This window comes from Chelonia mydas, chromosome 3 (genome assembly GCF_015237465.2).
Source record: "Chelonia mydas isolate rCheMyd1 chromosome 3, rCheMyd1.pri.v2, whole genome shotgun sequence".
NCBI lineage: Eukaryota > Metazoa > Chordata > Testudines > Cheloniidae > Chelonia > Chelonia mydas.
In genome coordinates this window covers 193,876,706-193,904,629 of record NC_057851.1, presented here as the reverse complement: position 1 = coordinate 193,904,629, position 27,924 = coordinate 193,876,706, and the positions used below count along the sequence as shown (strand labels likewise).

The 27,924-nt window shown below is 42.5% G+C and overlaps 1 protein-coding gene across 5 annotated transcripts in view; it reads right to left on the bottom strand.

Annotated features, from left to right (window-relative positions):
• Positions 1 to 27,924, bottom strand: part of PAK5 (p21 (RAC1) activated kinase 5) — a 174,789-nt gene that overhangs the window by 68,361 nt on the left and 78,504 nt on the right. Inside the window, exons 3-4 of one of the 5 annotated variants that reach the window (XM_043544046.1) lie at positions 19,293 to 19,605; positions 13,930 to 14,011 (exon numbers count right to left, since the gene is read on the bottom strand). The exons of 3 other annotated variants lie outside the window; for them this stretch is intronic. In XM_043544046.1, coding sequence (XP_043399981.1) covers positions 13,930 to 14,011; positions 19,293 to 19,343 — 133 coding nt within the window. In that variant the 5' untranslated portion in view covers positions 19,344 to 19,605. The remainder of the gene's footprint in view (positions 1 to 13,929; positions 14,012 to 19,292; positions 19,606 to 27,924) is intronic. One more of the 5 variants, XM_043544047.1, reaches the window with a different exon arrangement.

Sequence of the window (27,924 nt, the reverse complement as noted above, 5' to 3'; positions counted from 1 at the left end):
AGGCTGCTGCAATCGATGCAGCGGCATCGTTTTAGCAAGTCTAGTGAAGAGCAGCTCAATTGATGGGAGAACGCTCTCCCATTGATTTCTGTGCTTCTGCCTCTCATTGAGGTGGAGTAATGTCAGCAGAAGAGTGTCTCCCATCAACACAGCGTAGTGTGGATCCCACGGTAAGTAGATCTAAGCTACGTCGACTCGAGTTATATTGCTAACGTAACTCACATTGCACAGCTTAGGTTGACCGGAAGCTGTAGTGCAGACCAGACCAGACCTAAGAGTCTGGTGGAAATGAGCCCCTCTTTTGACAGATTTATGAAGTACATGGCAAGAGTTCTTCCTCTCCTGTGCAGGTTTCTTCCCTAGCTACAAAGGAACTTGGCCACATTACAGCAGGGCTCAAGCCCTTTGCACCTTCAGTTCTTCAGCCATAAGTGTATCGACCAATTTGCAGCAATATATTTCCCCTACGCTTTTGCCCTTGTAGCTAAATTAGCCAGACACACAAAAGGGTAAATGCTGCTTTACGTGTACTTAGTGACCATATCTGTGCATGCTCAGTAGGTGACTTTCACAGAGGAATAACTCTGATAAAAGAAAATACTCTCTTGAAAAAATAAAGGCTCTTTTCCTGGCTGAGGGCTATATCCATGCCAGATTTTAACTTTCTACCTCCAGCCATTTCAGCTGTCGTTTGACTCAAAAATCATGTCGTTAGAGCTGATCAAAAATTTTCCAATGGAACTTCTGTCTGGGAGAATACTATCTTGTTGAAATCTAAGTTTCATGGAAACCAGTCTATTTTGACTATTTTAAACTGAGTGTTCTGACTGGATTACATTCATGAGGTGTGCAAGTACATTTTATCATGTGAACACTGACTTTTCTAGCAGGATTCTCAGGGAGTATCAACTGATGTGAATTTTTCAGATAATGCGAGAGGCTGCATGTACTCTTTCTATTTTGAAATACCCCAGCTTTCCTTTGTAGGAAATCACATGCAAACTGTACCAGCTTGCCTCCATGTGTAGAAACCAATGACTGGTGTATGGTGGATCTTTTAGAGAATCATAGAATATCAGGGTTGGAAGGGACCTCAGGAGGTCATCTAGTCCAACCCCCTGCTTAAAGCAGGACCAATCCCCAACTAAATCATCCCAGCCAGGGCTTTGTCAAGCCTGACCTTAAAAACTTCTAAGGAAGGAGATTCCACCACCTCCCTAGGTAACGCATTCCAGTGTTTCACCACCCTCCTAGTGAAAAAGTTTTTCCTAATATCCAACCTAAACCTCCCCCACTGCAACTTGAGACCATTACTCCTTGTTCTGTCATCTGCTACCACTGAGAACAGCCAAGCTCCATCCTCTTTGGAATCCCCTTTCAGGTAGTTGAAAGCAGCTATCAAATCCCCCCTCATTCTTCTCTTCCACAGACTAAACAATCCCAGTTCCCTCAGCCTCTCCTCAGAAGTCATGTGTTCCAGTCCCCTAATCATTTTTGTTGCCCTCCGTTTTCCAATTTTTCCACATCCTTCTTGTAGTGTGGGGCCCAAAACTGGACACAGTACTCCAGATGAGGCCTCACCAATGTCAAATAGAGGGGAATGATCACGTCCCTCGATCTGTTGGCAATGCCCCCACTCAGACATCCCAAAATGCCATTGGCCTTCTTGACTATAAGGGCACACTGTTGACTCATATCCAGCTTCTCGTCCACTGTAACCCCTAGGTCTTTTTCTGCAGAACTGCTGCCGAGCCATTTGGTCCTTAGTCTGTAGCGGTGCATGGGATTCTTTCGTCCTAAGTTCAGGACTCTGCACTTGTCCCTGTTGAACCTCATCAGATTTCTTTTGGCCTAATCCTCTAATTTGTCTCAGTCCCTCTGTATCCTATCCCTACCCTCCAGCGTATCTACCTCTCCTCCCAGTTTAGTGTCATCTGCAAACTTGCTGAGGGTGCAATCCACACCATCCTCCAGATCATTTATGAAGATATTGAACAAAACCGGCCCCAGGACCGACCCTTGGGGCACTCCACTTGATACCGGCTGCCAACTAGACATGGAGCCATTGATCACTACCCGTTGAGCCCGACAATCTAGCCAGCTTTCTATCCACCTTATAGTGCATTCATCCAGCCCATAGTTCTTTAACTTGCTGGCAAGAATACTGTGGGAGACAGTGTCAAAAGCTTTGTTAAAGTCAAGGAACAACACGTCCACTGCTTTCCCCTCATCCACAGAGCCACTTATCTCATCATAGAAGGCAATTAGATTAGTCAGGCATGACTTGCCCTTGGTGAATCCATGCTGACTGTTCCTGATCACTTTCCTCTCCTCTAAGTGCTTCAGAATTGATTCCTTGAGTACCTGCTCCATGATTTTTCCAGGGACTGAGGTGAGGCTGACTGGCCTGTAGTTCCCAGGATCCTCCTCCTTCTTTTTTAAAGCTGGGCACTACATTAGCCTTTTTCCAGTCATCCGGGACCTCCCCTGACCGCCTAGAGAGCATTTCTACATTATGTTCCTATGCAATATCCTTTTCTCTGGCCTTGACAACGGCCATTGTGCCTCATTCATGTCCATGGAGAATGCTGCTACACAGCTCATCTTCCTATCTTGTAGCTGTGATTCTGGCAATCCTCTTTGCATCCCCCTGCTGGCTCCCTCTTTTCATATCAAGCATAATCTACTTGTCTTCACTTTCAAGGCCCTCCATAACCTATCCCCACCCTATTTACCATTTTTCATTCAGTATCAAAAGCTCAGTTCCCACCTCTGAGCAGCCTATGATATTAGCTTCCATCACCCACTTGTTAAAAATTTAACAAGTGTTTTTGTGCTTTCTCCCATGCTGCCCCTCACACTGGGGAGAAACATCTGCAAAATTGAAACTCTCCTCTGCCATAAAATCTACAAAAACCTGACAGCAGATATGCTGCCAGTGTGTTGAAACCATTGCCAATCAGGCTGACCAGTATTGTTATTGTTTCACTGTACTCCCCCGATCACTGTCTGTATCCAACCTCTTAGACTCTAAGCTTTTGGAGGGCAAGATTGTCTTTGTTCTGTTTGTACAGCACCCCCTACCTCAATGGGGCCCCACTGGGGCTACTCGTTGCTACAGTAATACAAAACTAATAAATGATTTCTTGGACTGAGGCCCTCAACTTGCTCCATTAAAGCAATGGCAGCTTTACCCCTGCCACAAGTGAACATAGGATCAAACTGTCAAAACCATCTAGACCAGTGGCTCTAATTCTTTTCTGCCAATGTATGCATTCTGATCCTTCTAGTGCCAGGTACTTGTGGTTGATTGGAGCCTGCTGCTGTATGGAATGGGGAAAGGGGGGAAATTTGTTACTCCCCTCCCCCTGTTCACGTAGAGCTTGTTTTCATCAAGTTCCATGTTGCATTTTTCTTTAATGAGTTCAACAAATGACACTGTTGTTGATCAGAATGTATGTCCTCTACCGTCAAACCAGAAGATTCCATCTATATGTAAGATACTGGCACGTGTGCGCGCAACTCGTCTCCCCTCTTTGCCCAATCCAAATAGCATGAGTGTCACACCCCCAGCTAGAGAGCTTTGGCAGCTCATGCTTCTAGTTCTTGAGGACCCTGGTTTTCAATTCCTGGTGTATTGGCCAAGATGGCCGCCATCACCTACACACTTCAGAAAGGAGAGGCAAAATTAAAGGGAGGTTTTCTGCCATACTTACTGTTACACGAATTAACAGTGTTATTGAGTAACAAGTTGGGAAAGCAGAGAGCATACTAAGCAAATGGAAGAGCAAGAGTCCTAAGGTTTATAAATTGTTTTTGAAATAAACTCTAGACACATATCAACTTCTTGAAGATAAGTAATTGGAGGAGTTTGTGCTTACGCCTCATCAAAAAACCCTTTGTTGCTGGCACAATATCCCTCTATTTTGAAAGTTAGTTGTAGTCCAGGTAAACATCAGTTCTGGGTCCCAGAGAATTTTAATCCCTTCATGGTTATTTTTGTAGACCACAGAATTTAATCCAGAGTCCAGGAATAAAAAATTCAGGTCACCAGGATCCATTAGCAGAGGCAAAGGTAGTGTTGTGAAGAGATTTAAAAAAAAAAAAAAAGTCCCACGAAGTCTATTATCTCTTGATATCACCACCCACGTTAGTGCTCCCAGTTACTAATTTAATTCTTAGCACCATCCCCACAGACTCATAGGCATTCTGTTGCCTTTAAATTAATGTAATATTTATAAATGGCTTCCTTGCAGGTCTCTGTGAATCTAACCCCCCGCAGAGGAGGAGGAAATGGGGCTAGATGGATTCATAAATTTGTGACTGTTGAAAGAAACAAAAAAAGTAGGTGAACAGTTTCCTCACCTTTACTAGTACCTTACTTGTGAATAATCCCACCAATTTCAATAGGATCACTCAGAGCAAGGTGCTACTGACAGGCAATATGGGTGGCAGATTCTGCCGAAATGACAGCTACTGCTACATTGATTTAAACTAGTTCCAGCAGAGAAAGCATGTCCACAGAAAAACCAGTCACATGAGGATATTTCTATCATAACTGTACTCCATTTGTACTAAAACATGTCTGCAAACAGCGCATTTATTCATTTGAATGTTCACCTGGGAGGACTGTCAAGGAGACAACCCTTCAATTATTGCAGAAGATGACATTAAGTGTGGCAATAAGGCATAACGGCAGGTATGTTATCAATAAAAGTGCCATAACAACTTAGCAATGGCCAACTTTAAAGAGGAACCCATGTTTATTTTATAACACCCCCACTCTGCTTGCAGTGCCACAGACTTATGAGGTCTTCCTCGTTCATGGAGTAAACCAAGACACTGTAGAACAGATTAGAGATTGCCTTTGTCTCCTAGCAGAGAAAAGAAGGGCATGGTGGTGTTAATCTGTACTAACTCCACTGAAGTAGCTTATTTCCTCAGAGCAAGGTTGAATGATGCTTTCTCTCAGATCGCAAGGCACGGAGCTGATGCCTAAGGGAGGAATCCCAGAGTTTGAGTTACTAATATAATCAAAGGGCTCAATCCTACTGCCTGGTGAAACCAATGAGATTAGGAGGGGATCCATATTTTCTTTGCAGATTGAGGGCCAAATTTTCTGCTGGTGCAGATGTCAATGAAGCTGCACCAATTTACCCCAGAAGAGAATTAGTCATGGAGTATTCATAAAGTGGAAACTCCATTGTTTATACCACAGTGCCTTAAATGGCATCCCTTCCTAATACAGTTTTCCTTAGGACAGTACAAGATTGCTCCAGGTTACAGACCATTAATGTAGGCCCTACTCAGAGTCCTCTCTCCCTCTGCTATTGGGGCTTCTATTTTAAATTGCTTTATTAAAAAATAATTTTAAACATTTATACTCTATGGACACACATTAATATTGAATGTTCAGGGCCCCACACAGATGACCTCATTTCCTCCTCTCTCCGCCAGAGAGCTGAAAGACCCACCAGGCTGAATCCTACATCCTCATGAGGGACACGGGTAATAGATGCCACCTGAAATGGCTACCGTTGATTTGAAAGAGTAGAGCCGGAGATGGGAGAAAGACACTTTAATGCTGCCCCTTCTTCCCCCTCAAATTAGTAACTGTCTGGAACTTCAAGGGAGAAACTCTTTCCACTGCCCTTCCTCCTGCACCAAAAGGAAAGACATCAGCTGCATTAGGAAGGTTCCCTTCTTCCCTCAGTGATCTGGAGCCAGCTCCAACACCCTTCTACTTCAGTCCAGGGCTAGGTGGCATGGAGAGGGTGTATGCTATCCCCATCTGTCAGGCAGGCTCTTTGTGACTTGTGCCAGCTGGCACAGGTCAGAGCAGTGCATAGGTAAATGAACTCAGTCGTTTAAAAAAACAAAACCACTTGCCTCATAAACGTGCATGAAGCCTACTCCTATGTATACACTGAGGTAATAATTTTCAACCAAAAAATAACATTTGCAAGACTTGTATGAACTACAGAAACCCAAGTTGGCTCTCACTACAATAATTCACTAAGAAGATGCTTTGTCCTAGTGAACCAGTAGAATCATCCATGTTACCATGCCAGCACTGTTAGTACAGCTATACTGCCAGGAACGGTAGGTCAATATTTCTTATGTAAACCTCTTTTCTTCAAAAACACATGGCTGGATTGTAAAGATTCACTCTAGGGTGGCATTTTCGATACTGCATCTCAGCCCAAGAATACATTTTCTTTTTAGCCATTAAAAATTGAACTCATTTTCAATTATTAAGAGCACAACACATTAAGTTCACCAGTGTTTAATTTTTTTCCAATGACTCCCTGCGGGTCATTACCATGTATTCAGCATTAGTCCCTTTTAGTATTAAAATGGGCTAGCAATTAGTTTTTGAAAATTAGCTCTGTGCACTTTTGAATATTCATCTCTCTCAATGTTGGAATGGCTATATACTACACAAAGGAACTGTATAAGATTCCTGCTTAAATGCACATTTACATAAGGTTAAAGGGACACGGTCAGCTCACATTTGATCCCAAATCCAAGCTGTCACAAAAAACCTAGGAACAACAACACCACCACCAACGTTCCCACATTTATGAGACCCCAGGTAGAAAGTTTAACATTCTATACAAGATGGACCCCAAACACTGATTCACTTAGCACCTGAAAGCAGAGCTGATCTGACTAATTTGTATTGTTCACACTGAGGGTCCAGTTTCCCACTCCTCCACAGGAAGGCTAATGGAGAGGAAATCTCTGCTGAGAGGTCTCCCCCATTATTCTGGGTGGCAGGGTTTGCCCTATCTCAGAACAGGACACGGGCTCCACCCTAGCTCCTGGGACATCAGAGGGACCATCTGTTCAGAGGCACCGTGCCTCCACCCAAGCTGTTGCCTTGGCAAAAAGACTGGTAGCACATGTTCATTGGAGCCATGCAGCCAGCGTTTTGCCAGCCAGTGGCTGTCATTAGATGCCCCTTCCCCCGGCCCATTAAAGGGGGATCCTTACCACAGCCAAAAGCATACTACAGCCTTTGACTGTTAGTTTTAAGAACATAAGAAAGGCCATACTGGATCAGACCAAAGGTTCATCTAGCCCAGTATCCTGTCTTCCGACAGTGGCCAATACCAGGTGCTTCAGAGGGAATGAATAGAACAGAGGCTAGGGACACCATTCCTGCCCACCCTGGCTAAAAGCCATTGATGGACCTATCCTCCATGAACTTATCTAGTTCTTTTTTGAACCGTGTTAGAGTCTTGGCCTTCACAACATCCTCTGGCAAGGCGTTCCACAGATTGACTGTGTGTTGTGTGAAAAAATACTTCCTTTTGTTTGTTTTGCCATGAACTTGCCTGGGTGAGAGGGGACTCGTTGGGGGAGATGATGCCTATTTCCATTCTGTCCATGGCCAGCCCACTGCCTACCAACCTTCCCCTAACCCAGATACCTGGACAGCCCTCAGTAGGAGATTCTGCTCTAGATTTCGCCAAACACTCTTTCTAATGAGGAGGGGAAGATCCACATGGTCATCTTGGGAACACAATCAGACCCTGGGAGAATTGTGTAACAAATAAAAGTGAAACTTAAAAAAACAAAAACAAAAAACACAACTTAAGAATCCAGGGCATTGTTAGTAGCGAAGGTAAAGAAATGTGTGCTTACAACAGGCAATTAATATGCTAACAGTTTCCCTTTAATAAGCTTTTCATTTCTTAATGGCTTTCCGTAACAGTGACCTCAATCATTCTATTGTACAGTAAACAATGCAACAGTGCACCATTTGCCTGCCAATTTCTGCTCGTGTTCTCTGATTAATATTGCCCTTTTCCAATACTTGATTGTAAACTAAAGAATATGAGTTGAGCAACAAATCAAATTCAAGTGAGGATAGATTGTGTAGCTAGTGCTTCAGATGAATGTATGCAGGGCAAGTGTTCAACCCTGAGGGGAAGCTAATGTCCACTTATTGATTCATCGTAGCATAAATCACTAGGAAGTACACTGAAAGCGAAGCTAAGACATTGATAGAAGCTCTGATTCTCCTCTGACGCTGGTGTAACTGCATTGACTTAAATGGAGTTACAGCTCATTATGCTGATACAAATGAAAGGAGAATCAGGCTCATAGATTCTGATATGCAGCAAGGCCACAAAAATTAGTAAATCTTAAATTCAGAATGGAGAGGAATTTTCAAAGCACTCAGCATTGGCCTAACTCTGCGGCCATGGAGCTTTATTGTGGACTTCAGAGGGAGCAGAGTGAGGCCAATGCTGAGTGCTTTGGAAAAATCTCACCCGTAACTACATAAGCACTCAATGGTGCCATTAAAGGGACAGCTCTTTGCAGTGGGTGGGATTCTGCTTTAGGCAGGCAGAATGCCTCTGCGAGCTCCAGAGTGCACAGTGGCAACACTCCAGCTGCTATACCCCTTAACTGGATTCAGCATACTCCCCTTGCAGGCTTATCCCCACTCTGTGAGCTGGAGTGGAGGTATGTATATGCAGCATGGCTTGTCTCCTCCTCCCTGTGCCCTCTTTGGTGCCTTCGGGATCCTGTGCTCTCCCCCTGCACCATTGGCTCCAGCCCTTATGCAAGCAAGGCAATGAGGGGAAAGCTCCTAGTGCTCCGGCCACGCACCCACATACAGTCCAGGCCACAATCTGGCCCTGCACTATTAGAGCTCTATCAATTTTAGTCCATTGATTCCCAGCCTCAAACCAGATCACTTGGGCTTTGTCAGGGCAGGAGTGAATTACATCATTAAAAACATACATTACTGCACGTTAAAAAACGACTGGCCAAGTAACCAATATGTAATCACCCTTAAAGTTACAGGAGTGCTGATCCAGACCAAAGACACATCAAATAAGGGATTAAAAACCAAAAAAAGTCCTACCCACTATTCTGTGCCAGTATGAGATCATGGCTAAAATGAGCGGCACCTTAGAGACTAACAAATAAATTTGTTAGTCTCTAAGGTGCCACAAGTACTCCTTTTCTTTTAGCGAATACAGACTAACACAGCTGCTACTCTGAAACAATCCATACAACTGTAACATATATACTTGCATGAAATCATACAGTGTAGTTAATTGGATTACAGTAACTCCTGTAAGTTGTAGTTATGTTCCTGAAAAATGTGACTTTAAGTGAAACAATGTTAAGCGAATCCAATTTGCCCATAAGAATTAATGTAAATGTGTGTGGGGGGGGGTGGGGGGGGTGGTTAGGTTCCAGGGAAATTTTTCATCAGACAAGAGACTATATATATATATATATATATATATATATATATATATATATATACACACATATATATATACACACACACACACACACACACACACACAAAGTATAAGTTTTAAACAAACAATTTAATACTGTACACAACAATGATGATTGTGAAGCTTGGCTGAGGTGGTGGAGTCAGAGGGTGGAATATTTCCCAGGGAATGCCTTAGTGCTGAATGGTGACCTAGCACTCGCCTGAGCCCTCAAGGGTTAACACACTGTTGTTAATGTAGCCTCACACTCTACAAGGCAGCACAAATGGAGGGAGGGCAGGCAGCACGGCAGACAGAGACAGAGAAACACACCCTGTGTGTGTGTGTGAGAGAGAGATGAGCATTGCCCCTTTAAGTCTGCTGACGCCACTCTAAGTACATTGCCTTTTTAAGGAGATCAGCCAGTTGAGATAGCAGCTGCTGCTAGCAAGCTCCCTCTGTCCTGAGCCCTGTCGTGCCCTCCCCCCCCAACTCTATGGAGATGGGGTAAGCGGGGGGCAGGAGCAGGGGGGAGGGGGACACCCTGACATTAGCACCCCTCTTCTCCCCCCCGCACAGCAAACAGGAGGCTCCTGGGAGCAGCTCCAAGACAGAGGGCAGGAGCAGCACATGGCAGTGGGTGGAGGGACAGCAGAACTGCTGGCAATTGACAGCCTGCTGGGCGGCTGCTGCACAGGGAACTTAGGGGAGCAGGGAGCTGATGGGGGGGCTGCTGGTCCACCCTGCTTCCAAGCCCCCACCAGCTCGCTCCAACGGGCTGCTCTTCCTGCAAGCAGTGGACAAAGCAGGTGGCTGCCAAACGATGTTATAAGGGAGCATGGCGCAACTTTAAACGAGCATGTTCCCTAATTGATCAGCAACGTAACAACGTTAACCGGGACGACTTTAAGTGAGGAGTCACTTGTATGTTTGGCTACGGTAATTTTGGTGCAACACACAGAGCTGGTTGTCCTATTGTTAAACCTGAAACCATGTTCTGCCAAGCAAATCAAACTAAGGCCATGTCTATACGTACAGTGCTCATGCCAGAGTAATTTAGGTCGCTTGGGGGTGTGTGTGTGTGTGTGTGTGTGTGTGTGTGTGTGTGTGTGTGTGTGTGTGTGTGTGTGTGTGTGTGTGTGTGTGTGTGTGTGGTTTATTCACACCCAAGCAACCTAAATTATGTTGGCATAAGCTGTAGTGCAGACATAACCTTCGTTTGCTAATTTTGTTTCAAAGAAATCCACTGAGTCTCAGCTCTGCAGCTGAGACAAGGGCAGGGAAGAAAAGCAGTAAAAGGGTTCTGCATAGCTACTGGGTTTTGTGCACAGTGGTTTTTCTTCTTCCCCCAACCTTAAGAGTATTTTCCCCTCACTGTTTGAAACTGATGTCTATTTTTAATCAAATGCGTGTTCTCTACTGTGCACATACAATTAAAAAAAAAGTTATAATGTCATGCTAAATTTTTAGCTTAAGTGAAAACCACCACAAATATTGGGTGTTGGGGGCAGGGGTGTGTGTGTTGGGGGGGGGAGGGGAGAAATCAAAGGAAATAGATGGACCATGTAAACATATGGGCCTGAATGAAAGCCTCTAAAGTCAGTGGAAAAATTCCCCTTGGACTTCAGTGGGCTTTGGATCACGCCCCACATGTCACTCATTTTAGAAGGCAGATACAGTCCTCTGCAGTATGGAGGTATTACAGGTTCTCCTGAAGACCTTAAGAAGCCTGTCTTCAAAATGGCAGTAGATTCAAGCATGTCCACTGCCTTTTTAAAAAAAAGTCTGATATTTGGTTTTTTTGACAGAACAAATAATACCCCCCCCCCCGCAAGTGCGCTGTGCCACTGGGCAGGATTTGCAGCTATACTCTCCTGCCTACAGGCAGATAGCCCTTCAGCAGATTAGGTGATTATGGTTTTCTGTATCTCCATTTTCTGTGTCTCTGGTAGTGTCACCAGAGAAGGGGAATTCATGGATTCTAAGTCCAGAAGGGACCATTGTGATCATCTAGTCCAGGGGTTCTCAAACTGGGGGTCGGAACCCCTCAGGGGGTCACGAGGCTATTACAAGAGGGGTCGCAAGCTGTCAACCTCCACCCCAAACCCCGCTTGCCTCCAGCATTTATAATGGTGTTAAAATATAGTTAAAAGTGTGTTTCATTTATTGGGAGGGGGGTCGCACTCAGAGGCTTGTGATGTGAAAGGGGTCATCAGTAAAAAAGTTTGAGACCCACTGATCTAGTCAGACCTCCTGTAGCACACAGGCTAGACAGCTGCCCCCAAAATAATTCTTAGTGCATACCTTTTAGAAAAGCATCCAATCTTGATTTAAAAATGGTTGCACTATGGCCCTTTGTAAATTGTTCTGCTGGTTAATCACCCTCATTCTCAAAAATGTATGCTTGCATGTGTCTAGCTCCAGCTTCCAGCCATTGGATCATGTTATACCTCCGCTAGATGAGAAGAGCTGCACTTGTATGAGAAGCTGGCAGAGGGGATTACCAGAGAGAGAGAGAGAGAGAGAGAGAGAGATAGGAGAAGCCACATGAGGAGAATGGGAGCCTGAGATGAAAGCGGGCCCTAAATGCAAATATAGGAGGAAGAGGGATGAGGTTTGCAAGATGAGGGGATCTAGTGGAGGACTAAAAAAAGTGACCACCACTGGTTGATCTTGTCACAGATCTGACTACAAGAGTGATCAGAAACCAAAAATAACTTTGACACAAGGGATAAGTTTCAAAGAAAATGGAATTGAATTCCCCAGGCTATAAGATAGTATGTAGGTGAATTTAGTGGTTAGGAATAAGAAGCTGAGGAATGATTTCCCTTTCTGTAACACCCATGTTAGCCTTTATTTGTAAACTTCGGAAACAATATGCCGTAGCTCAGCCACAAGATGCAAGCTTGATGCAGGAATCACTGGGTGACGGATGTTCCTGGATGCAACAGAACCATTGTGCTTCCACTGCAGTGTAAAGCTGGCCACTGAGCGAGTGTGTTTAGTTCATGGGCTGCAAGTATGGTCCATGGGCTGCAACAGCTGCACTGAGGTAGTCTATATCCTGTCTGGGAGTCCGGGGGTGGAGGAAGGGGAATTCTGCCCCTCTTAGCCCTGCAGAAATCCTCTGTGCTAAGCCCATTCTCAGACTTCACTCATGAGTCAAAGATGTGCCTCTAGATAATTCTTGGTAATGCCTGTGCATTGGTACAGCCGGACTCTGAAGCAATACCACCCCCTCACCTCAGAGGCTGCACACAGGCATAACTAATGTCCAAAGGATAACTCAGAAGCCTCAAGCTATTATGCCGTTTCCATGATAGAACTGTCAGATGGAAAAACAGGACCACTAGGGCCAACATGGTCAAGAGTGGCCTCTGATTCAGATATCACGCAACTGTGACTTGAACAAGAGAAAGTAGGGGCTCTAATATGCCTTTAAGGCACAGCCACATATTGGGGCTGAGAGAGGGGGGCTCATCACTTCAGGGGGAGCTCTGGCAGAGTCACACCTCAAAAACAGGTACCCTGCCTCCCAGAGCTCCAGGTAATGCAGCCACCGTGCCATCCTGGAAGCGGACACAGCATTCTGCTTCACTCCACGCCTGGCCAGTGTGGAACTAGTTGCCGGGCGATTAGTGCTGACTGTGGCACTCATCTTACACACCATAAACACAGGGACTACTACTTTGCTCAGAACCTAGTTCAGGTGTGTAAGGAATGGATATCCCTTGTGTCCTTCCCCAGACAAAATATCTGCACAGGAAAGCAGGCACACACACTGTCTAAGCCAGTAAAGCATCAGAACAATTATGATGAATGTAGGTCCCAAGTGTTCATTTGTTACCTAGAGGCAGATCTTGTTACTTCTTTGTAGACAATGGTTTTAGACCTCATTAATATTGTTTCTCTCAACTGCTTCTTGAGTACATTCTTAATTATACTATAGGCAGTGAATGCCCTGTTATTCCTTCATCTTTATGATACAGTTTCCTGTACTGCTATCCATTGAATAATCAATCATTGCAATTTAGGCAACAAATAACACAACCCTTATAAAAAGTTCTAGGCACCCTAGCAATTAATCAGATGGAGAATCACAAAATAACCATCCAGCAGCCAAAAAAAAAAAAACCAAAAAAAAAAAAAAAATCAAAGGCAAATAATGAATTCAGCCAGCCAATATATTGCCATGTTACAGAATTCTGTCATGCTAGCAATCTCCTATGCATGCAAATAGTCCCACAGGTGAGTAAACATTCATCCATGAGAATAAAAAGTTTGTCAAGCCTTACTCTTGAACTCAATTAAATTTTACCCCAACCTTTTTAAAGCGCCTAACTGACTAAGAGGCTAAGTCCCATACAGGTAAGTGCCTAACTCTAATTGACAGTCAATAGGACTTAGGAATCTAATAGTCTCTTTTGAAAGAGAGACTTAGGAAAAAAGATATAAACAGACTGATTCACAGACCACAGCAAATAAGCATGCAACATGCTTCATAAAAAACATCTGCTAATCTACCCTGTAGCAGCCTGATCATTTAAATATTTTGTCAAATTGGTCAGTTTCTCAAAAGACACTATATCTCTAAGCAATACAAGTAAGATACATTTAAACAATTACAAGCCATCTGAGACTTGTCATTGTCAGGGTGTTTTTTTAAACCACACAATACCTTGTTTATGGTTGAAAATGCCTTCATTCGCCACACCACAGCACAGCAGGGTGTTTCTTGATAGCTGGCCCATGAGAAATATCTAATAGAGATGCACAATGGAACAAATAAAAAAACCCAAAAGACAACAAGTGTTTGGCGAGAAATAGTAAAAGCTGGTACGGAATTACCAAACTGGGATTTATGTACTCCAGGGAACAATACTCATTCTTCTCACTGTAAACTATTCTTGTACAAGAGCCCATTTCCACATATCGCTTGACATGGTCTTCCTAATTTAGAAGGCTTGTGGCATTCAGTGGATTTTAATGCACAATAATTTTGAACTGAGCCACCATAAGTAGTTTAAATGAACATATTGTAGGCACTCTATTATCTTTAAATATATATATTAAGTTACCTGCAGGTTCCCTGTCATTTATTGGTTGTCAAGGCGCTCCACATACTAAAAGAAACTAATGAGATTTAAATATTTGGTTTCTAATTTTTTTTTAATAAAAAGTATCCTAGATTTTCAAATATGAATAGTGATTTTGAGTGCCCAATTTAAGACATCTAAAAAGGAGCTTGATTTTTCAGGCAGTGCTGAGCATTCTCCGCCGAATCATGGTAAGTTGAGTACCTGAAATTTGGACACACCAAAATCACCAGTTATTTCTGAAAATAAGCCAAGGATGTTTTACTTACTGCTATATTATATTACACTATAAAAATACATTACACTACAGGAGCCGAGAGAAGTCCCCATTTATTCAAATGTTTTGAATTAGGAGAAAAATCCAGGCTGTTAGGAAGATGCAAAATTGTCAGGAATAAAGATGGTGGTGATTTATCAGGAGAAAGAAGATATGATACAGTTGGAATGCCTGAAGGGAATGACAAAGCCAGAGGTCTGAAAGATATTTTAATAATAGTTGCACAGGTATGAAATCATAAGTCTGTCAAGAGAGCAGACAAATTGTTTGGAAAGAAGCATTGCAATTTGATATATCAGCTCCCATCTTCTCTGTATTAAGGGCCAGATCTTCAACTGGAGTAAGTTGACATTGGCCTATTGAACTTAGTGTATCAATACCAATTTACATCAGCAGAGAATATGGCACTATGCATTTAGGATACCTTAAAATTAACGCTTTCATTTTAATCCTATTTCACATTTCACCTACACCTCACTTGCTGGTGGATAGAGACAGAGACAGCATTACAAGTGTGCCAGTGACCAGGCAGGTTGCAGATAACAATTCAGTGTATATTTAATTCAATTCACAGGGAAGATCAAACAAACATTCTGCACATTACAGAAGTTATATTTAGAATTTCTTTTAGTGAGAAGAGTCCCGCCCCGCTTGTACATGCATACAAGTAAAGACAGAAGCAAAGTGGGTAAGTTGGAGCAGAAGTGTCACAGCTTGAGTTTGGCTCTCCGACCACCCACAGGGGGACTCCAGGAGCACAGGATACGTTTGAAGACGTGTGTCGTGTGACTATGCATCCCTAACAAGCAGGATGTGGAAGAGTGGTTTTACAGGTAAGAGACAGGGACCAAAAGAGATGCTGGTTTAGTTTCTGGCTCTGCCACCAACTCCCTAATGTGAACTTGGGCAAGTCATTTAATCTTTGTGCCTCAGTTCCCCCATTTGTGAAATGGGAATGATACTACTTCTTCCCCCTACTCCCCCACCTTTATTCATCTATTTAGACAGTAAATTCTTTGGTACAGGGACTAGATATTTGTATAACACCTAGAACAATGGGGAACGGATCTAAGCTGCAGCTTTCTGGCACCATGATAAGCAAACAACAGTGCAGATTAGTCATGGCAGGAGAATAAGCAGTCCTCTCAAATGTTGAAGTGGGGGCTATGGCCAACCACAATATCAGCACACAGTTAACACCACTTCTGTGACAATAGTACAAACCTATTGTGGGTGCCAAACATCTTTTGATGATCTGGGCTATACAATAATACATACTGCATATATCTTAATGTGTGGTTTCAGAGTAACAGCCGTGTTAGTCTGTATTCGCAAAAAGAAAAGGAGTACTTGTGGCACCTTAGAGCTGTAGCTCACGAAAGCTTATGCTCAAATAAACTGGTTAGTCTCTAAGGTGCCACAAGTACTCCTTATCTTAATGTGTGTAATACTACTCATACATAAAGGTAATCTCAGCCTTCGTGGAAAAAGGATTGCCTTCATTTTTTACTTTTTAGGATGGTCTATGTTACGTTGGCTATCGAGGACCTGTTCTCTGTTCTCCGCCCATTTTTGGAGTACACTTTCCATTAAGACAACTTTTATAGGTAACTATTGATAATCAGTGATCAATAGACATGTTTTCTAAGAAATCAGAAATTAATAGACATGCTTTCTAAGAAATTACGGCAATCTGTATTAGATATTGTAGGGTTGCTATAAGCATAAAAGCTCATTTGCATTCCAGTCTAAGAGCTGTGCAGCAGGTGGCTGCACATTTAATCATTTTAAAAAATTAACCCCACCCAAAATATTATAAATTAACCCTAACAAATGAGGTGATAGTTATAGAAAGATAATAAACCTTTTAACAGGTTTATCATCTTAATTGAAGGTAGCCGTGTAGCATGGCACAGTGTACCTACTAAAGCATGCCTGGAAGAAAAACATTTGTAAACTCTACAGTGAAGTGCAGATGCTTACATTAAATTGTTACTACTTAGATATTTGTCTCTATTGCTCTGTAAGAGCATTTGGAAAGTCAATTATCCTCTCTTTCCTTACTACATATTGTCAAGCAATATAATGGTTCTTCCTGAAGTGTTTCCTAGAGCTCATTCTTTCATCCAACTACTCCAGAAAACTTCCCACAATCTTTTGTGAAGAACACTGAATTATTATAAAATACTGTTCACTTAATCCTTCCCATTAGGACATTCAGTGATCACTGAAACTCAGAAAAGTTTTAGTGCCATGGCATGCAAATATTTTAGGGCTAAATGAGATGTGTCTCCTATATGTTGGATTTTTACAACACCATTTGTCATTCTGACTAATGGGTATTACTCATCCTTGATTTAACTACTTGGTATTGATGCGAGTAAGTTTGGTAAAAGTAAGCTTTTTGGAGAAATCCAGATATTTCACCTTACTGCAGTGACCGCTCTTTCTAGGAGACTTCTGTAGCCATCAAAAAAATGCCAAGAACAAGCAACATGATCTGACACAGAGTTAACAAGAACTAGATTGGATGTTAGTAATGGGAAATTACATTTTCATCTCTCTAAAATCAGTAGCCATTGAAAACTCTCATCAGTTGATGTTTATTCAATGACCTATCTGAAACAGCTTTTGGTCTCAATCCAGTGGACAGGTATCTGTATCCCAGACTGCCTCAATGACACTTGAAAACAAAGGCCATGGATTAAAATTCACATGGAGGCGGATCTACTTTTCCCACCTAGAATGGTCCCTCAGAAGAAGCATTCCATCAGTGAGTTGCAAGACACCTTGCTGTGCCTAACTTTTTTCTGTCTTTCGGAACAGCATGTTCTACCTGAACGGTACAATTAGATTTTTCTGGAATGAGGCAAAGGGACACTTTGGGCCTGCAAAAAAACAAACAATCCCCCCCAAAACAAAACAAAAAACCAAAACAAACAAACAAACAAACAAGGCGAGCTGACAAGACAAAGCTCTCAGCTTTGAACAGATGAGATGAGATGGTTACCAGGAAAATCGATTTAAAAAGTAACCAAAGTAGCTGCTGAACAACCAAATCCAGAGTTAATACAGCTTTGAAATTTTCAGGGAAACTGTCAAAATGTGAGTACATCCCTGGGTATAATCTTTATGGTTGACCGAGCTAGCTGTATTCCCTCCGGGGAATCCTTGGACTTCGCTGAATTACAATTTTGCAGAGAATGTCTAGAGGGAGGTACCTGGGGCCTTTTGAGTTGTGTGTACATCGGCTTGGAAGGATTTGATTTCTATTGGTGAAATAAACATTTATCAAATGCACACAAACTGAGGGAAAAATATTTGCATTGATAAAAGAAATTTACAGACAGGCAAAGTGAGAAAAATGCTGCTTAAGAACTTAGTTTGAGTTAAGGATATGTATATAGCATATTTTGATGTGGTGTTCATAGATTCATAGATATTTAGGTCAGAAGGGACCATTATGATCATCCAGTCCGACCTCCTGCACAACGCAGGCCACAGAATTTCACCCACCACTCCTGCAAAAAACCTCACACCGATATCTGTGCTATTGAAGTCCTCAAATCGTAGTTTAAAGACTTCAAGGAGCAGAGAATCCTCCAGCAAGTGACTCGTGCCCCATGCTACAGAGGAAGGTGAAAAACTTCCAGGGCCTCTTCCAATCTGCCCTGGAGGAAAATTCCTTCCCGACCCCAAATATGGCAATTAGCTAAACCCTGAGCATATGGGCAAGATTCATCAGCCAGATACTACAGAAAATTCTTTCCTGGGTAACTCGGATCCCACCCCATCTAATATCCCATCACAGGCCATTGGGTCTATTTACCATGATATTTAATTACCAAAACCATGTTATCCCATCATACCATCTCCTCCATAAACTTATCGAGTTTAATCTTAAAGCCAGATAGATCTTTTGCCCCCACTGCTTCCCTTGGAAGGCTATTCCAAAACTTCACTCCTGTGATGGTTAGAAACCTTCGTCTAATTTCTAGTCCAAATTTCCTGGTAGCCAGTTTATATCCATTTGTTCTTGTGTCCACATTGGTACTGAGCTTAAATAATTCCAAAATTGACAATTTGTGTTTTACTTATCATAATTGCTTTCAATTCTTGAATCTCAACATCAATAATTGTTTGACTTGCCCCCCCATAATTTTGCACAACTGAACATTTAAACCTATAATTGGAAAATACTCAAAAAAACAAACATCAATAGTAATCTCTCTCTCCCCCACTCTCCCCTATGTAATTCTGCCAAGCCTAAATATATAACTTCAGAGGAAACTCCGTAAAGCAGTGTGCAAAGGCAGGTAAAATCCTCTCCAGTAGTTTGAGAACCCTTATTTTTTTTGATGGGGAGGAAATATTGCACTTCAGAGAGGTTGTGTTCTCTTCATATCTTTAATGGGAACTACATGCACTTTTGCCTCAGAAATCTCTGGCCAAGATGAAGGGTCTTTTACTGTCTTTTGCCCTGAAAGAATTCAGATCTAACTATGTCAACGTGTGTCAAAGGAAGGCCTCAAACATGCTTGCCCATGACAATGGAGTGCCAGACTGGTATAAGAACCGGAATAAATAGAATAGAAACCTTGTCTCTAATGGAAAACCCCCACTATAAACAGAGGGGGGGTAGTTCTCGATGTCAAAAGCTTCACTTACCTCTTGAGTGGCCTCTAATTCTAGACTGGTAGCTTCCTGCACGATGGCCATATTCTAAATACTGTAGCTAGACCTCAGAGCTCTGACAGGCATGTATCCCTTGATTCAGAGTATTCAATTCAGATTCCTCCTAAGGAAAGGATTCCGGCTGCAGCAGTGATCATCTGCACAGTGAAGCATGGGTGCCCTTCTTTTGCCCCGGTTTCTTTCACCACATGTGATTGGTTTCGTGCGAACGATACAAAATATCATAGTTTCTGCTAGTGTTCCTGTCCCTCCCTGAAGCACAGATTGCAGCTGCAAACATATGGCCCTGATTAAAAAAAAAAAAAAATCCATCTTCGTGTGATTCTTACCCCTTGCTGGTCAGCTGAGCTAACCAAGTTCCAACCCAGCACTTGAGAATTAGTGTCCTGAGGGGGACAGCATTTTTTTATCATCCCATTTGTGTTTTTAACTGTATGTATTCTTTCACCGCTACTACCACCACATCGATTCCTTGGGGAAGAAGAGAATATGTAGTTCTTTAAGGAACGTTTTCCTATTAAGTCACCAATACTGAATGATTGCAGATGATGGTTAGTAAGTGAAGTGGACCCAATATAAATAGATTTTAGGGCCCAAAATTACAGGTGGGTACCATATATTTCCGATTTGAGAAGATGGTATGCTGGGGAATTCCCCTCCTCCCCGAAACATCAGAAATGGCCCCAACTAGAGATGGGATGCTGGATAGGGTGGGCCAGTGCTCGGAGGTAGCATTGAGCATCTTCTCTCTCATGTACTTTGCTGGCTGGTTCTTGCTCAGAGTCTAATGGATCGCCATATGTGGCACCAAGAAACAATTCCCCCACCCCATCACCACAGTGGGTGAGCATTTCACAACCTTTACATTTATTTATCCTCAACACCCTCCATGAGGTAGGGTAATGTGGTTATCCCCACTTTACAGATGGGGAATAGAGGCACAAAGAAGCTAAGTGACTTGCTCCAGGTCTCAAAGTCTGTGGCAGAGCAGGGAATTGAATCCAAGTCTCCCAAGTCCTCAGCTTAACGCCCTAATCACTAGACCATGCTTCCTATTATTTAAGGAGTACTGCAGTGCCTACAGTCCCCCACTAAGATGAAGGCTGCACAGTGCAAGACCTTATACAAACACAGTGAGACACGGCTGGTCTTGGACAGTTACAGTTCAGATAACAGAGACAGGAGAAAGGATCGAGGTGGGGGCAAGAGCAGCAGAGGGGAAGTGATGCAGCAGGTGAGTGACAGAACTGGGAACAGAACCCAGACCGCCTTGCTCAAGCAGCCAGCCTGCTCAGACAATTCTGTGCTTTGGGAGGGGTCACTTTAGCATCCTTCAAGTGATCTTCCATTGCTATCAGTCTGGCGGCAAAAGTTCATTTAAAACCATCACAAACTGGTGGCGAACAAAGAAACTGATGGGGAAGATATGTAATTAAACACACAAATATACTGTATATCTGTCAGGAAATTTCACCACTGTATTACAGACCTCTTCTGATTGAGTGTGATTTTACGAGCATGAGTTTAGGAGGGCTGCATTACTCAACGCGAGGCATTTCACACCAGTGGTGATAAAACCTCTGCAGCACCAGCCTGTTGTTCTCTATATGCCATGATGTCACAGAACAGCTATTATTCTATTATTTTACTCAGATTTTACAAAGTGTTATTGGGACTACTTGTCACAGCTCTCCTGTAAAACCTAACAACTCACTTAGCATAGGTCCTCTGTACAGTGCTCACGGCCTGGTGTAAAGTGTTGACCGTGAACTAAAATAGCTCCTTTCCACCTAACAATAGCTGATTTTAAGGTCGGTATTTCAGGTCTCTTCAGGGCTAGAAGGAAATTTATGTCTTCTAGGAAGCTGGCAATCTGCCCTTTCCAATGGTTTGAAGCTTGTTTTTGGCTCCTCAGGGTTGTGAGACACTGAACCTTAAACCTACTGCTAGTGCAGAACTTAATATCATCCAACCCAGGCCTCAGGCTCTGTTTGTCACTTTGAGCATGGGAAATAGGGAACATTCTTCTGCTAAGTTGCTTAAAATTTAAAATAGAGGATGGTTTGAAGCTACTTGTTGGAGATTTGGAATGTGTACAAGTAAACGGAATAACTGAAGAGCAAATCCCATTAACTCCACCACCGATGGGCACAGAAGGTCTGACAGACAAGGGAAGTGGAGCAGGTGACTGAACTGGAGTGGAGCCTCATGGGATTCCATTCCCACCAGCATTGAAAGAGGTTTTGGGGATGAGGTTACGGAAGGGCTGGGGAATCCCTAATTACACAGACCCAACTGCTAAACTCCTGTGGGCAGGGGGTGGGTAGGGGGAGAACAGAGAGGGGAGCAGATGTGACATGTTGTTTGCCCCATGGAGGGAACAGCCCTTTCATATGGCACGCAGGAGGAGTACCAAGCTGTCAGAATCAGTTCTGAGTTCAGAAACAATGAAAATCCCAAAGCTGCAGATAACAGTGCTTGGTTTGTTCTCCTCCCGCCCACCCCCTCCCACCACAAGGTTACTTATTATTCCATCACTTGCAAAACAAGGAAATTTAGTACAGCATCAGCAATTTCAGACAACAATGTCGCATAAATCAAACAGTATAATAGTGGTCTGTGCTGGCAAATGATACTTGGGTTGATGTGTACTGATAAACAGGAAACATTTGATTCACCAGCATAGTGTTTTTCATAAAACAAAGCCATTCAATAGATACAATTCTGACTTTATCTTAAGAGAAAAGCCAAAAAACAGAAACAAGAAAACTCCACCATTCTAGACTGCAGAGGCAGCAAGACGAGGGATTTGAGATTCTCAAAACAAACAAACAAAAGTTTGCACTGTATTTCACTGTTTTCATGACCCTCAGGCCCTGGGGGAAGGGCCTATATTGCATGTTTGTTCTGGATGGTGCTGAAATACAAATGAAAGGATGCGTATTGAAGAGGTGAACCTATTTGTGTTTTCTTTTGCCACTAAGTGTCCAGTTCTATTGCCTCCCTTTAAATACTTGCAAGTATCCTGGATTCCAAAGAGCGTGGAATCACCAACAGTGGGAAGTTTTTACATTGTCCCTCTAAGTACCCTTCCAGAGGACAGTAGTTCATGACAGACTGTGGCAGCCCACAGTTAACAATACCCTATGCTGGGAGGACATTATAAGTACTTGTTTGTGGAAGGGCATAAAATAAAGAGCAAGCAAGAACAGACTTGGAGTGATGAGGTCATTGGCTTTGCCTAACTATATGGTGAGGCAGTAATCCAGGCAGGATGGCTCCTACGAGAATCCGGGTATGTCCTTCCCCCATAGATCCCCTGCATTTGGGAGATCTCCACCCATGCTAGATCTGCAGAGGATCATTTCTAGGGAACCTGACCTAGTTTCCTGCTTCACTGGCCACTTAAAGGGCTTGTCTTCACTATGGGGGTAAGTCGACCTAAGTTACACTACTCCAACTACTCAAGATTGGTTAGTCTCTAAGGTGCCAAAAGTACTCCTTTCCTTTTTTACTCCAGCTACGTGAATACCGTAGCTGAAGTCAACGTAGCTTAGGTCAATTTACCCCGGTGTCTTCACTGCGTCGACTGGAGACGCTCTCCGGTCGACTTCCCTTACTCTTGGGGAGCTGGAGAACCGGGGTCAACCGGAGAGCGCTCTGTTGTCGACTTAGCAGGTTTTCACTAGATTGCAGCAGCGTCGATCTCCCTGTAGTGAAGACCAGCCTGTAGTAACCTACTTCAGGTGCCCCACTTATAAAATTCTCCTGGGAGCAATCAAATTTTAGGTGATTTCATGACGAAGACAGGGAATTGCCCTTTTAACAAACATGATAGCTCTTGTCCCAAGCCAAATTGATCTTTTCTCTGGAACTTCAGACAACTATGTAGTCAAACAAAGGACCCATTTCACATGACAGGCATGAACAATGTACATGTTGATCCTGTTACTCTCCTGGGCAGAAATCTTTGCAATAGAAAAATGCTGCCTAATTCCCCTCCCCTGCCCAATTCTGATAATATAAATACATGTGGGTTAAAGCAGAGCTAACAAACCCACAGCTAGGAAGTAATTAATTAAGATGAAGGTAGACGGGTAAAAGGTAAAACACCAAGAGCTAATCAGTGACAAAAGCCATCTCCCCACTTTCTTAAAACAATCATGACGTGAACAATACCAAAGTACCTTTGCTTTTTGTCTAAAAACACCTTTAAAAGTAAAAGTGAAAATTCTGAATATTGGTAAAGATTAGGGCTGTCAAGTGATTAAAAAAATTAATCGCGATTAATCACACAATTAATTGCGCTGTTAAACAATAGAATACCATTTATTTAAATATTTTTGGACGTTTTCAAATATATTGATTTCAATTACAACAGAATACAAAGTGTACAGTGCTCACTTTATTTTTTGATTATAAACATTTGCACTGTAAAAACAATAGTTTTTCAATTCACCTAATACAAGTACTGTAATGCAATCTCTTTATCATGAAAGTTGAATTTACAGGGAAAAAAAACAAAAAACTCTTTCCTTTTGTTGCTTTTAAAATGAAAACAATCCCCATTTGTATGTATTTGCTGTAATCACGTACCGAAACATATATACATGTAATAGGCTATTTAAAATGGATGTTCATACTTTAACTTTGTAATAATTATAGAAAACCTAGTACAGAAAGCTTGAGGGGCTATTCTTTTGTAATAAGACTAGCTAAATGAAAAGGGTCACCAGTGAAATACTGTACCTGCTTAAGCGTCTGGTTTACATAACTAGTGTTTGCACATAGCACTTTTACATGTTTAAAGTGCCAAGTATTATGTGGTAAGGATAATAAGCAATTGGACAATAAGAAAATTCAGAAAAACTGGAGTGCTCACTACATATATTGGATCCATTTTAGCACCACATGGCATTCTAAACATATGCCGGAGTTGTCACTCAATTAAAATTGGGAGGAGAAATTCTCACTGAGAATAAGCATTTGTAAAAACTATCACATGACATGATTGTTCTCAGCTTCCTCTGTTTGCTGCCAGTACCTCCAATCTTGAAAAGGAAAATCAAGTCTCAGCAATTTTATTCCCTTACTCAACCTACTGTAAACCCTAACAAAGGCGGACTTGCAGGCTGTTTGTTGTGAACTGGTAGTACAAATTCAAAGTTTAAAAAAAAAAAAAGGAGAGCATTAAGATTGATATTTCTAATTTGGAAGCCCAAAGAGCAAGTGTCTGTAAATAAAGTCTTCCTTAATTACGAATATATGTATTGTTTTGTGTTAAATAATGGTACATTCAGAGACGAAGTATTCAGTATGCAACAAACTATTTTTATGTCAAATCAATTAGCAGCTATTTTCTCATTTAGAGAGACAAAGTAACATTACATACAAATGATCAGAACGCTGGTATTTGAAATGGTCCACTAAACTGCTACAGGAAACAAGATATTTTCTCTTTAGCTTGATGATAGTAAATGTAATAGATGCCAATGGAAAGCTGAGGCAAATGCTCTGCACACTTGGTAATTAGAGCAAAGAATTGGATCGCAGGGAAAAAATCCCAAACAAACAATGATCTTTGACACCCTGTTGGAGTCAAAAGATCATTTTTAACTCTCCAGTTTTTAAGGGAACATAATAGTATCTACTTTCTTTGTGTCCATTTCACAGGAGCAAAAGAGAGTCAAGAAGCCATGCAGATGTTCTACTCTGCACATTCTACCATCTTCCTGCCCAAGTCTCTCTATTTATCCAAGGTGATTGAGTCTCATGGCTTCTACCACAAGTTTGCCACCTTAGATCTCCCCATAAGAACTACTTCAGCCCCTGCCCTTCTCTTTAGCTTGAAGTCAGTGAAAACCTAAGCAAGATGACATCAATTTCCCACTCCCCTTACTACTACCTGTCACTTTTTTCACCTCCCCAGTCTTGCAGAGACCGAACTCTCACCTAGTCTCTACTTCTAATCCCTCTACCACACTCCTTGACTATAGGCCCCTGCATCCTCAGATACCAGAATCTTTGATCCCACCTGTCCCTCCAATTATTGCCCCATCTCCTTTCACCTCTTACCACACTGAATGGGCCACTGAGCGCTAAGTTCCTCTTATCTCCATCCTGGATCCTCTCATCTGGCTTGTGCTCCCACCACTCCACTGAAGCTGCTCTTAACAGCAGAAAGAAACTCTTCCTGGCTACAGCTCTGTACCACACTTCATCTGCCTCATCCTCGCCACTGCTTTTTTCCCCTCTGACATCTTGTCTTCTCCTTGTCTTTCAAGGTACCACCCTCCTAGTTCTCAGATCTCTGTCCACTTTCAGTGTCTCCTCCTCCCTTTGAGCACTTTCTCTTCTCCCTCTTTCTCTGGGATGATCTCGCCTGAGCTCCTTTGGGGCAAGGTCTGCCATTTGCTATACATGTGTATAGTGACATGTACGATGCGCCCCTAACCTGGTTGAGGTAGTAGGGCAGACAGCGATTGAACCAACGCACCATGCAAGTGGTGTGAATGGGGCTGTTACTAACATAGCCCATTCATTAGGGCAGCAGCTATAAAGATGGGGAGATGGGTTGCAGGCTCACTTCTTGCCCAAAGTTGCTGGATGGATTTTGCCATCTTATTCCCTGTCCCTCACGTTAGCTGTATAGAGCCCAATTACTCAGGCTTGATGTGAGCTGAGTGAATGTCACCTTTCATGAATTAAGATCTTCTATGTGGGATCACGTGCCATTGTATTTATCTCAGTTTCTTTTTTTTGCCATTAGATAATTTAACCCAGTGTTTCCCAGAGTATGGGGTGGGTCTCCTTGGGGAGCAGGCCTGAAGGATTAACCTAGTAGATACTACAGACAAGCCTCAATTGTTCTCCAGAGTCTCAGCTTTTATTAAGGAGAGTCTCAAGCTGTTATGGTCACAAAGAAAATCTTCAAAATCTGAAGGCAATGTAACTGCTGCAGATAATCCTTCCGAATCTGCTGGGAGCTTGAAATGCCGAGAGCTTGAAATGTTAGCTCCGTGGTTTGAACTTCCCCATTCATTTCACTGGATTTCTCAGATGCCAGTGATACTTTAAGTCAGTGCAGTTAGCTACATGCTTTGCTGGGTGATGAAATGAGAGGAAAGGAAGTTTCATATTATGATGAGCTATGCCAGCATTTCCCAGACCAAGCGAGTGTGAATGCCTGGAGGATGACTTGCTGGGGAGTGTGAAAGGTATATAGGCCTTTTCTGATAGATGGCAGGGTTTCAAGGGAAGTGCAATTGATTTTCATTTCTCTGCAGGCTCAGCTTTCAAAAAAGTTTCTCTCAAACTGGCTTAACCAATGGTTGTAGGAAGGTGGTGTCTCAGTATACTATTCCTACCATTGAATAGGTTTTAAATGCTTTTAATCCCCATCCACAGTTTTCCAGGAAAGATTAACAGAACCTTGGACTCCCGAAAGTTAATATGATGGTTCTCAGGATACCCGGGACTGAGAATCACCTTGGTTCTCTCCCCTCTTTCCAGTGAGAAGTCTTGTCTGTGCTTAGCTAGCTGTCAGCTCCCTGACGCCACCAGCCCGTCAGCCACTCAGAGCCCAAAGGGGAGTGCTTGGAGGCCTTACTTTGCCTTGCAGTTAAACAATAGGTGCGCCCCAGTCCAAGTCCTTGTGAAGCATTCCCTTGTGAGCTCCAGCCCCTGACACTGGCTAATCAAACATCCTATTTGCTGTCTCAAAAGGAGTAGTGTACACATCAGCTTGTAAGATTCAGCTCAGGACCAGCATTTTGCCTAACACAGCACTGAGATATATTTATTGTGAACACAAGAGTAAGTTTGTTATCAAAGACTCGAGATTCATGAGATAGTAAAGAAGGCTATTGGAAACAGATGGGTACCTATAAAGCAATCATAACACTTTCTAGAAACTAAACTTAGTTAGGCCTGTTAACCTTCTGGCTAGAGATGTTTCTCTCACTCAAAGCTTTCCTCAGAGTTTTCAACCAAGGTTGGCTGAGATCCAGTTATCATTAAAGAACCATTTGCTTCTTAGCTGCAGGATTATGGGGTGTTTTCTTTGCTTTATATATTATACCCCTAAAGTTCATTGCCTTTGTACACAGCCAGGGCTTGTTTTTTTCCTTTGTGCTGCTTCCTGGTTGACTTTACATCTTCGTAAGTAAATGAGCATCCATTGTGTTGGCTTACAAATGCTCAAATTTACAAGCAGACAGATTAAGTGAACATACATCTCATCTGACAAAAAACACCTGTTTTACAACTCTGCTGGTGACGGATACCTTGAATGTTTCCTCATATGTGTGTGTTTTATACACACACCCCTCCTCACATTGTATCTATACACACATTTCACACTGTCAAAGACCGGTGACACACTGGGAGTTTTCATTTGAAACCTCACATAATGTTCTTTGGTGAACGAAAATGTGTTATAGACGCAAGATTTTAAATTAAAAAATTGGTTAAGTGTAGCAAATGCTTCTAATTGCAAGCAACAAAGAGACAGAGGTTAGTTTGCTCTCAACTCAGAAAGATGTACATGAGAATGCAATTGGAATGGAGTTTACTGAGACGAATCAATGTATGTGATTCATAAAGT